Source organism: Mustela putorius, unplaced genomic scaffold (genome assembly GCF_011764305.1).
Source record: "Mustela putorius furo isolate JIRA1106 unplaced genomic scaffold, ASM1176430v1.1 tig00000508_pilon_pilon_pilon, whole genome shotgun sequence".
Taxonomy (NCBI): domain Eukaryota; kingdom Metazoa; phylum Chordata; class Mammalia; order Carnivora; family Mustelidae; genus Mustela; species Mustela putorius.
The window spans coordinates 3,242,207-3,254,617 of NW_025421402.1; the positions used below are offsets into that span (position 1 = coordinate 3,242,207).

General features: G+C 38.3%; 1 protein-coding gene across 3 annotated transcripts in view; it reads right to left on the bottom strand.

The window, feature by feature from the left end:
• Nucleotides 1-12,411, bottom strand: part of KDM5B (lysine demethylase 5B) — an 89,200-nt gene that overhangs the window by 46,359 nt on the left and 30,430 nt on the right. For all 3 annotated transcript variants that reach the window (XM_004756319.3, XM_004756318.3, XM_004756317.3), the window contains exons 2-6: nucleotides 11,771-11,848; nucleotides 9,471-9,593; nucleotides 8,582-8,752; nucleotides 2,089-2,223; nucleotides 199-295 (exon numbers count right to left, since the gene is read on the bottom strand). In XM_004756319.3, the coding sequence (XP_004756376.1) occupies nucleotides 199-295; nucleotides 2,089-2,223; nucleotides 8,582-8,752; nucleotides 9,471-9,593; nucleotides 11,771-11,848 (604 nt within the window). The remainder of the gene's footprint in view (nucleotides 1-198; nucleotides 296-2,088; nucleotides 2,224-8,581; nucleotides 8,753-9,470; nucleotides 9,594-11,770; nucleotides 11,849-12,411) is intronic.

Genomic DNA, 12,411 nt, shown 5'->3' on the forward strand with positions numbered 1-12,411 from the left:
CATATTTCTAATATGCAGATCTGTTTACTTCTATTGGTCACTATGAGAACTGGGACATTAACGTACTAAGATTTTATTTCAAGACCCAACCCACTGACTAGTATTCAACAGCTGTTGTAATGTTTTCTTAAAAAAGGAATACTTGTTTTTACTAATTTACTTTTTACTTCTTTCCTACTCATGGATAAACTTTCTTACCATTTTCACATTTTGGAGTTGGACAGCCCATTCGTCGTCTCAGGTTATGAGTTCTGGCTTCTGCTGTCTCTTCTGGTTCTATTTTAATATTCATGGCCTTTAAAAAAGTTGTAACATAGATAAATATTTCCTTTTAAAAAACAAATCTAAAATTCAACTGAAATCTCCAGGTGACTATAATCTTATAAACTGACATTCAAAACCTGCTTCTTTCTCCCCACAGAGGTGTGATATACCCTTAAGATTATTATTATTTAAGGAAAGGAAAAAAATCTAGTAAGTTAGAAGAGTATCTACACTGACAGGTCAGAAAACAATAGGGAAAGATAAAAATAGGGAAGAATCAAAGGATCAGGAACAAATTCGGGGGAGAATAATTACCCCACTGGGATCAGCTCTGATTTTCCGCCCAGAAGCTTCCCAGTTCTTATCTACTCACCTTATGCTTGACTCAGTCATCACTAAGCCAAATCCTTATTAGTTATATAAATATATAATTTCATTAGCCTTGAAAAGTTTGCTGGCTTCTTCCAAAGCTGGCTCGCATTTACAGAAAACTCGGCTTCCATAATAATTTTCTATTAATTCTTCTGTTAAAGTGTTAACACAAGCTACTCTTCTAACATCAATAAAGTATTAAGGATTCCCCTATCATTAAGTCAGTCTAAATTTCAAATGTTTCCCAAAGTGGTAATACTTACTAATAAAGCAAAACAACTTTTGTGAAGTTTGCAGAACTACACTCAATCATTTTTGCCCGTGTTCATTTGTATGTACTCAGGGTGTCCACTGCTGACCAAATCCCTCCCAGGGTGCTATTACCACCCTCTGCATCTCTCATCAAGGCAAACCTAGACACCCACAGCACTAGGGCATGTCTTCTATATTTAATGATCAAGACGTGCTCAAACAAGAATATTTTAGACTAATGAAATGTAAGTATGTTTATGGGTTTCAAATTACCCTATTTTCCTATTCTGAGGCAATCTTAATTCAGAAAAATGGAGTTACTAAATTTTTTCCTATCTCTAACTTACCTAAGTTAAAAATAATCGCCTTATTTATATCCATTTCTTCAGGAAAGAAAATAGATATTTTCTTTTTCCTTTTTTTTTTCCCCATCTTGACCAATAATTACTAATAACCAGGGACTGATTTAAATACCTGATTAATGCGACAAGGCTTCCCAGTTCTAAGATGTTCCTAATACATTATCACTGATTCCTAACATTTACATGTCCAGTTAAGGTAGGCAAAACCTCTTAACCTTCACACCTCTGTATGGAAATAAGGTAACCAGCAAAATATACCTTTCGTAGCAGAAAAATCTTGACGCAAACTGGCTTTCTTATCCATTCATTCCTCCTGATCATCCCTCATGTTCTTTCCTCTTATATATTCAAAGCCTCCACCCCCACGCTGCCTAATTATTTCCTGTATTAGTGTAAGTGTCTCCCATAGATTCCATACTCCTTTTCAGGAAGCCTGAGAAAAACAGTTTTCACTATCCTCTAACCTCTCTGTTCAAGAAAAAAGTAAAGTTTCCAGTTCTCTATTCCCTAGCCTCAAACCTCAATAAACACTGCCTAATTTCATCACGGTAACAGGCAAACCAAACTACATCACAATGAATGCCTATTCTTCCAAACTCTGTCAATAAAGCAGCTGTCTGTTCAGGCAGAAGAAACCCAGAAAGAATTCTTCAATCCCTTATCGTTTTGACAGTACAGTCTCCCCAAGTGTGAAACCTAGAATACAAACAGCATCCTTCTCTGAGGTTAACAAGGTTCAAAACTATGAAGAGCACACGCATGAGAGAAATCCAGTGTCAGACAGACATTGGTATAAGAGCTCAAGAATTCTGTCTGATCAACCTCATGAGGCTCTCACCTCTGCTCTCATGCGTTTTGCTCGTCGGGCTGGGGGGCATGTTTCTGAGGGCTGCACAGACTGCCTCTGGGGAATATCATGAGGTTTGTATTCCTTGTCCTTTGTGTCTGTGCTCAGGTTTGGCTTCTGCAGACACTAGAAATAAAACACAATTTATTAATGAATTTCCCCTCCTTTTTTAAGAATTTCAATGTATTTTTGCAAGGTATATTTTATAGTTGTTTGCATAGATACATAAAAAGTCTGCAATTTTTAAGATCTAAATAAACACAAGTCTGCAGTTACCAATCATATACACACACACACGTAAGAGTTTTAAAAAAAATTTAGTAGGTGAATGGCGTTGCTTTAACTCATGTAACTGCTCATGACATCAGGTTATACCAGGCCACAGCAGGCTCAAGGCATTCCCAATGAACCACTTGCAATTATCCCTGCTTGCAACTGTCAATTAATTGAAGGCTCAAACTGTTAGATAGGCTTCTTGTAAGTTTCCAAAATAACTTTCCATATTAAGAATATTTGATTTTTTATAGTGTTTAGAGTCATAAAATATGGAACCTAATAGGTTTTCTACATTTTAGAATCCTGCAGTTTCAAATATAACTAACAATGTTGTGATCAAAGATATCACCTGAACTGAAAAAACAGGTAATAAGACTGAAATGTTCTCCCTTATTAGTAGTTTTACTTACTTCAACATATCCTACAAGGTCTAACTCCCAAGACAAAGGCTAATAGGTAGCTCACAGCAATAACTTCTGGTTCTGATCAGACAAGAGTTTCTTCTTGCTTTGTTTTTTAGTTTGTTTCTAAACTTGCTGATAGAGGGTATTTAATGCCAACACAACAAAACACAGTAACATCAAAATATTACCATGAAATCTAATATGAATTTCAAGTAACACTCCTTTGTAATAGGACCCACGAGTATCACAAGAAGCACTTTAAAAAGCAGGTTCCAAATTGTAACCACTTTAGGTATATCATCTATGCTAGTGTAAGACACAATAAATTAATACTCTTCTAGAACTCCTGGCTCTATGGGTACCATTACTACTATACAGTCTCACTATTGGCTCCTTCCTCCTAATGTTTGCAGAAAGAATTCAGTGAATGGTGAGAAATACAAGAATAACAAAAGTTGGGGAGCCTGGATGGCTCAGTGGATTAAAGCCTCTGCCTTCAGCTCAGGTCATGATCCCAGAGTCCTGGGATCGAGCCCCACATCGGGCTCTCTGCTCCACGGGGGAGCCTGCTTTCTCCTCTCTCTCTGCCTGCATCTCTGATCTCTGTCTGTCAAATAAATAAATAAAATTAAAAAAAAAAAAAAAGAATAACAAAAGCTGAGTAATCATCTAACAAAACTTATTTCTAACATTTTAAAAATATATAATACACTATAAAAGAGCTGATAGATTTCCTGATATTCTAAACAAGTAATCTACCACAGATACAACAAACATATATATGCGTGTGTGTGTATATAAGTGTATGTGTGTGTGTGTGTATACGAATGCTCTTTTTAATTAAACTAATATATTAACTTGTCTGGAAATGTTAACAAAATTTGTATGGACTACCACCCTCCATTCCATAACAAGTTCTCAAATTAAGTACTTAAGAGTATATTCAATGAAAGCATGCAGATGGGAATAAAACCTATCATGTAAATTAACCTCTTTTATGTATTTTATAAACTTTCTATGTGATACCTAACAGTACATGTGATCATCCAGGTAACAAACTGAACTGAATCAAGGAACTTTTATAAAGTCGATGGTCAGATACTCAGAGATTAGGAGCACCTGGGTGGTTCAGCTGGCTAAGCATCCAAGTCTTGATTTCAGCTCAGGTCATGACCTCAGGGTCCTGAGACTGAGCCCCACTTAGGGCTCCACACTCAGCAGGGAGTCTGTTTCTCTCCCTCTCCCCTTCCCCACTCACATGCTCTCTCTCTCCCGAAAATAAATAAATCTTTTTTTTTTTTAAAGGAAATTAAGAGATTATATATGTGGTCCCTATCTCTCACAAAGTCTATATAGTCCCATAAACAATGGTCTGCTTTGTTCTATAAGGACTTTAGAGATTGAAGGTAAAATCAAGCTCTGAAATTTTCAGAATATATATGAAGATCCTTATTATTTTTTTAAGATTTTATTTTTATATATTTTTAAAGACTTACTTGACAGAGAGAGCATAAGCAGGGGGAACAGGAGGCAGAGAGGAGAAGCAGACCTGAACCAAAGGCAGGCATTCAACTCAGCCAACTGAGCCACTGAGGTATCCCCCCCCCTTTTTTAAGGTTTTTTATTTATTTATTTGACAGACAGAGATCACAAGTAGGCAGAGAGGCAGGCAGAGAGAGAGGAAGGGAAGCAGGCTCCCTGCTGAGCAGAGAGTCCGATGCAGGACCCTGGGATCATGACCTGAGCCGAAGGTAGCGGCTTTAACCCACTGAGCCACCCAGGCGCCCTGAGGTATCCCTTTTAAAGATTTTATTTATTTGAGAGAGAGTGAGCAAGCAAGAGCATAAGCTAGCGGAGGGGCACAGGAAGAGGGACAAGCAGACTCCCCGCTGAGCAGGGAGTCCTAGGTGGGACTCGATTTCAGGACCTGGGGATCATACCTGAGCTGAAGGCAGATCCTTAACCGACAGAGTCATCCAGGTACCCAAAGAGTTTTATTATTTTGTTCCAAACCACAATTCCCAACACACAACTGATGTGTATGCTCTGTATCCACTGCTAGTACATCAGACTAATTTTAACCTTTGAGAAAGCGGGACTGAGAGGTGACTGATACCACAGCATGAGGACACCGTGCTACAGAGACAGGGACGTTTAGAAAACACAGAAATACAAGAGGGGCACCCGGGTGGCACAGTCGGTTCAACATCCAACTCTTGCTTTTGGCTCAGGTTGTGATCTCAGGGTCCTGAGACCAAGCCTGGCATTGGGATCCATCTCAGGGCAGAGTCTTATAGAGTTTCTCTTTCCTTCTCTCTCTCCCACTTCTCCCTCTCTAAAATAAATAAGCCTTGAAAGAAAGAAAGAAAGAGGAAAGGAAAGGAAAGAAAAGAAAGTAAAAATGAAAATGAGAAACAGAAGAAAACAGGACTACAGGAGTGGAGCCTCTGTGCCACTGCACCAGTACATCTCTACTCAACTTTTCTTTTTTTTTTTTTTTTTTAAAGATTTTATTTATTTATTTGACAGAGAGAAATCACAAGTAGATGGAGAGGCAGGCAGAGAGAGAGAGAGAGAGGGAAGCAGGCTCCCTGCTGAGAGCCTGATGCGGGACTCGATCCCAGGACTCTGAGATCATGACCTGAGCCGAAAGCAGCGGCTTAACCCACTGAGCCACCCAGGCGCCCACTACTCAACTTTTCTTAAGTTTCCCAAAACTTGCTTCGGTTCACCCTTTTGCAACAATTCCTTTGTTGGGCATCATTTTTTTCTCTTAATATTAAGCCTTTTTTTTTTTTTAAGAGAAGTTTTAGGTTTATAGCATAGTTGAGATGAAGGTGGAGATTAACTATACACCCCGCTCCCCCACTCCCACGCACAGCCTCCCCCATGGTCACCACCCCCACCAGAGTAGTGGTACATTTGTTACAAGTGATGAACCTATGAAGTCCATAGGTGACATTAGGGTTCACTTGTGGTATACATTCTACAGGTTTGGACAAATGTATAATGCCATGGAGGATATTTTTATTGCTCTAACAATCCTCTGGGCTCTGAATATTCCCCCACCCCTGCCCTCCCTCTTGCCCCAAAAACCCTGGTGACCACTGATCTTTTTACTGTTTCTATAGTTTTGCCTTTTCTAAAATACTATGTTTGGAATCACACAATATATGTAGTCTTCTCATGTTGGTTCATTCACTTAGTGATATATATTTAAGGCTCCTCTCCTTGTCTTATCATGGCTTGAGATCTTTTCCTTTTTTTTTTTTTTTAAACATCTCCTTTTAATGCCTAATAATATAATACTCCATCGTCTGGATACACCATCATTCATTTATCCACTTACCTACTGAAGGACTGCATTCAACTCTTGGCACTTAAGAGTAATAAAGTTGCTAAAACACATCTATATGCAGGTTTTGTGTGGACATAAGTTTTCAACTCCTTTTTGTAAATACCAAAGAACATGACTGCTGGACTGTACGGTAACAAAGTATGTTTAGTTTCCTAAGAAATGGCCAAGTGTCTTCCAGAATGGCTGTGTCATTTTAACATTCCAGCCAGCAATGAATGAAAACTTCTGTTGTCTTTGCCAGCCTTTGTGCTGTCAGTGTTCTGAATTTGGCCATTCCAATAGGTGTGTTGTGCTATTGCTTTCTCCATTCTTTTAAAATATATGTATTCTATTTATCTTTTTTCTAAGAATTATTTTTAAAAATCAGAAATGAGCCAAAAATTAGGTACAAAAACTGGCCATCTCGGTATAATATAACATTCGATAATAGAGAAATCAAGTCTAGCTACAAAAATGGAATGCCAGAGACATTCAACTAGACTTTCAAAAATATTCAAGGACATGGCAAATGCTCATGATATATTAAGCAGAGGAAAAGCAGATTATAATATTGTAAATGAAAAATACTATCCCAGTGTGTATATATATGCATAAAAAGAGCCTTGAAAGAAAAAACAGGTGAAAGGTTTAAAGAGTGATTTTATTTTTATCACACTTTCCTTTGTTTTTAAGCTTTCTGCAATGAACACCTTTCAGTGCCTAGAACATACTTGGCACACAACGGGCCCCTCAATAAGTATTTACCTGTGTTGTAAACGTAATGTTTGTAAAAGGTATCTTTAAATACCCACTCCCCTCCAAACTACAATTGAATAAATGCTTACATGCTTTTCAACTACGAAACTTACACTAAGTTTATAGATATTCTTAAAATGTTGCCAACCCATAAAGCAGGCAGACTCTTTCCTCTTACTCATTGTGACTTCCACACTGAAACGGAAAGGTTATGTAGGAGAAAATCTACTGTAGGCAACTGTATATAGATCAGACAATAAAACAGAGACTTATAGATTCCAAATACAACGTTCTAAATAATTTCATCCCTGGGTTCATTAAACATTCACATGTGTATATTTAAAAACGACAACTTTCTGAATATCAAACTGATCATGTTCTTCTAAGCTGAAAAGAAAGCTCTCCTGGAATGGAGAAGGGAGAAAGAAAAGAAAAATGCAATGCTATAAAAATCTATAGGATTTGAGCATTACAGATGGTACGTCTATAATATCAAGACAGAGTTCTGATAAGTAGTTTACCCTCTGAAACTATGTTATTAACTTTCTAACTTCACTACAGCACAGTAACAATTCTTAAAATTACAGGGCTTACAGCTCTTGCCTTAGAATAACTCAAAGGGTATAAACGGATTATGACATTACTCTTTCCATCAGTGTCTTGAAATAAGTAGAAAGATTTTATAATACAGTTATACTTTAATTACAACAAAAAGTTCCTACTCGAATAAGCTGGCAGATATCATCTTTTTTTTTTTTTTTAAGATTTATTTATTTATTTATTTGAGAGAGAGAGACAGTGAGAGAGAGCATGAGCGAGGAGAAGGTCAGAGGGAGAAGCAGACTCCCCATGGAGCTAGGAGCGATGCGGGACTCGATCCTGGGACTCCTGGATCATGACCTGAGCCGAAGGCAGTCGTCCAACCAACTGAGCCACCCAGGCATCCCGGCAGATATCATCTTTGTAAGAACAAACATGGATACCCAGGAACTATTAGAAGAGGGATCCATTAGCTATCTAGCCATTATTAAGTCCCCTACCTTTTACCGCATCTGCACTGTATCTGAAAATCTCCTTGGAGATTTCAGCTGACCAGAGAACAGGTAGGCAAGTTATTTCACAGGTCGGACTTTCATGTGGCAATTAGGAATATGATCGCCAACATAAGTGAATGCAAAAGCATGAACCATAACAAGATAATAATCAACCTGTCATAAGGAAGACGCAGTTTTCGTGAAGTTAAACACAGACTTCAGCCTCGGACAGCAAAAGGCTATTTCCTCCACAAACATATCCATTCCAGAAACAAACTTCTAAGTATGGCTGCTCTCAAAACAGAATACCACATACACTGGAGGAAAAATTCACAAAACAAAATCTTCTCAACAATTCACAAAACAAAGTCTTCCACAGAAATTAATTAAGGCCTCTTCATTCACCCTGAAAGACAACATACCAATAAGCTGTGAAATAAAACAGGTTAAAGTTGGGGTGCCTGGGTGGCTCAGTGGGTTAGGCCTCTGCCTTTGGCTCAGGTCATGATCTCAGGGTCCTGGGATGGAGCCCTGTGGCGGGCTCTCTGCTAGCAGGGAGCCTACTTCCCCATCTCTCTCTGCCTGCCTTTCTGCCTACTTGTGATCTCTCTCTCTGTCAAATAAATAAAATCTTAAAAAAACAAAAACACCAGGTTAAAGTTGACCTGAATACTCACCCTCAAACTATCTCCTGACAGGAACAAGTTGTAGGGATTGAGGATGCGTTCATAATGCCCTCTGATATGGGACCCCACAGCTTTGCCAGGAGCAAATCCCATCTTGGTGGCAATTTTGGTCCATTTTCTGTCCTTGCAAACAACTGTAAATCCACCTTCTTCTGCAACTAACTGTTAACAGCAAAAGAAATCAGAAATGTCTATATAGAAATCACTTCTAATTCCCTCTTACCTAAGTACAATTCCAAGAACAGAATGTTCTTGGCTGTGGTAATTTTTTAAAATACATTTCCCAAGTCAGACGAAAATATATATGCAATACTTATTTCAAGCTGGAAAATTAGAAAATCACTTTTGACAATACAGTCCATAAACATTTTGTACCCCCCAAAAGCTACTTCTCAGCTCCCCAGAGCAGTCTAGACTTTCTGGGAGGAAGAACTAGATCAACAATTAAATCTGTAACAAAGAACAAATCCTAGCACTTGGTCTAATGCAGAGACCCTCAAAAATCTCCATAAACTAAGAAGTGGGAGAGATGGCACCATTTTGGGGAAAAGAACATAGGCTTTACACTGAAGTAAACCTGAATTTCAGGTATCAGCCTTTAGAGCTCGGTCAATTTTCTCCCTAAGCCCCAGTTGTTTTAACTATAATAAAACAGAAAGGAGTATCTTACAGAAATGTTAAGTTTTAAAATGATACCCACAAAAGGTGGCAGCAAAATATTTCACAAGGCTTTCAGACCTGACAAATAGAGCCTAATTATCACTCAAGTGAACAGAGAATTTCATTTTACATTTCAAACAATAACTTTTTTTTTTAAGATTAGGAAGATGAAGCTGGCAGAAAAGCACTAAAATGAGGGAGATTGCCGTTGGCCTCTTACCTTATTGAGCTGAAACAAGTCCAAGATCTTCCTCTCCACATGTGGAATTTTCAGAGTACTTCCCTGTAACTCCCAGTACTTTGCAATCTGGTCCAAGAAATTCAGTTTTACTCGAGTTTGAGCCTAAATGACAAAGAAATGGATTTTAATCTCACCTAGCTTATTTTAAAAATCCTGTGTGTGGTATTTTCACTCTTAGAATAGTTAAGTGAGGTGTGCCTGGGTGGCACTGTGGGTTGAGCATCCAACTTTTCCTTTCAGCTCAGGTCATTTCAGGGTCCTGAGACTGAACCCCACATGGGACTATGTGCTCAGTGCAGAGACTGCTTGAATTCTCTCCCTCTGCGTCCCTACTCATGCTCTCTTTCTCTCTCTAAAATAAAAAAATCTTAAAAAAAAAAAAAAAAAAGATATTTAAGTGAAGTATCACTCCTAAATCCAATAGAGAAAGTGCAAAAAAATATACAAAATAAAGCTGGTTGAATAATTATACATTAACTCAACAAAAATTTAATTCAGTGCCTACCATGTGTAAGCAAAGAATTAAACAAAGCAAGCCTCCCTTAAGTAGGCACTCTGAAAAGGGCTTCACTTATGGAGGACTAAAGCACAATTTTGTTATTGGTTAAAATTATATGACAAGTTCCTATATGCCCCTCTAGGTCTTTTTACAATTTGGGTATTTTATGAGACTTGACACACTGCCTACTGCGCTAAGGAGGCACCTTAATTGGGGTATTTGTTCTTTCCAAGCACAAATTTTCTTACTTTCTCAAACACAAATCTAAAAACAGATTTTACAACAGTGATTCCATATCAATTTTAATGAGTCCTGATACGGTAACAGGAAACTTGGAGACAAATTTTTTTTTTAAGATTTATTTATTTATTTATCTGACAGAAAAATCACAAGTAGGCATATGTAGGCAGAGAGGCAAGCAGAGAGAGAGGGAGAAGCATGCTCCCTGCTGAGCAGAGAGCCTGATGTGGGCCTCAATCCCAGGACCCTGAGATCATGACCTGAGCTTGAAGGCAGCTGCTTAATCAACTGAGCCACCAGGCGCTCCAAGGAGACACTTTTTTCTTTTTTAAACTTAAAAAAAAAACGTTTTTTTAAAGATTTTATGAAGCAGGCTCCCCGCGGAGCCAGGGGCCCGATTCGGGACTCGATCACAGGATCCTGGGACCATGACCTGAGCTGAAAGCAGACCCTTAACCAACTGAGCCACCAAGGTGCCCCAGGAGACACTTTCTTAATTAAATGTTATTCTTTTTATTACTGTTGTTTGTAAGTTATTAAAAAAAATTTTCGTCATTTTTCTTTCTCCTCCTTGAAAATTAAGTCAGACAGTTTTAGCAGTTTTATCTTGCTCAAGGGCAAAACTGAGATGAATGTTCAGATGTTCCCAAACACAGTCCAAGACCTCAGAGTTAGTACCCATTTCCTATCTTTGGAGCTCAACTTAAAAATACAGACACTAGATTCTACTACCACCAAATCCATGCTACTACCACAGAATCCCAGCAAATATGAGCTCCATTTAAGTTAAAAAGGCTTGGTTTTTCTAATAAAAAAGCAAAACATGATTCAATGTTAAAATCAGATTAGAAGGCACCTGGATGGCTCAGTTTGTTGGACGGCTGCCTTCCACTCCAGTCATGACCTCAGGGTTTCAAGATCGAGTCCTGCATCGGGCTCCCGGCTCCACAGGGAGTCTGTTTCTCCCTCTTACCTACCCCCGCCTCGTGCTCTCTCTCAAATAAATAAAAATATTTAAAAAAAAAATCAGATTAGAAAAAGGTTAATGAAACATTATTTCTGGGTTATCAACACCCAACTCTCATTCACCCCATACTTTAGGGTTTCAGTAGCAAAGAGATTGAAGAAACATCATCTCTTCTCTAGAGAATACCCAAATAAGTATTCCTCACCCCTTCTTAGGAAATTAAAGTGTGTTATTAAGTCTAAGTAAAGATGTGTATTTGGAAGAAAATTAGAGCTGGAAATCTTTTACATTAGATGGTTCCAAGGTACATTCCTTTCAAAATCTAAATTCTTGTGGCTGTCACCTAAATTTAGAAAGATGTGTATGAATTAAGAGGCCAACAATGATTGACTAAAATTGGTGTTTTTAATGAAATCTTGATTGCTACAAGGGCCTTACTGCCATTTGTTTTACCATGATTAACAATGTTTGGCCATAATTTAGCTTCACTAAAACCACCAGATTTGTTACAGAGATTCTTCAAAGAAAGTCCCTCTGGTATACAATCCACCAGAACAACAGTTAAGATATTACCTCCAATTCATTCAGCCTCTGGATACGTGGAGTAAAATGAAGTTTGTCAACATCACATGCAAATGGTGGCTGCCAATCCTAGGGGAGAAGCAAACGCTTTGATTAGAAGAATTTGTCATTCTGACATTTTAAAAAAATTCTGTTAAAACCCCAGGTGAGTAAAACACACTATCTCTAACCAGTTAAATAAAACAGAACATGGATAATAGTTTAACCTTTTTTCCACCAGAACAGCAGAATATGTATGATTACCCTTCCCCATACAAATGATGCAGCCTGTACACACCCCTATTCACACCTTTCAAATGAGTAGTTACTTAACCGCAAGCTGCTGAAAAACCCCTGCCTTTAAAGTTTATTCATGGGGCCCCTGGGTGGCTCAGTCCTTAAGCAGCTGCCTTCAGCTTGGGTCATGATCCCAGGGTCCTGGGATCAAGTCCTGCAATGAGCCCCTCATCAGGCTCCCTGCTTGATGGGAAGCCCGCTTCCCCTTCCCACTTCCCCTGTTTGTGTTCCCTCTCTCGCTGTGTCTCTCTCTGTCAAACAAATAAATTAAAGGAAAAAAAAAGACAAAAACAAGTATTTTTTAAAAGTAAATAAGTAAAATAAAGTTCATTTATTTTTAGTAATCTCTACACCCA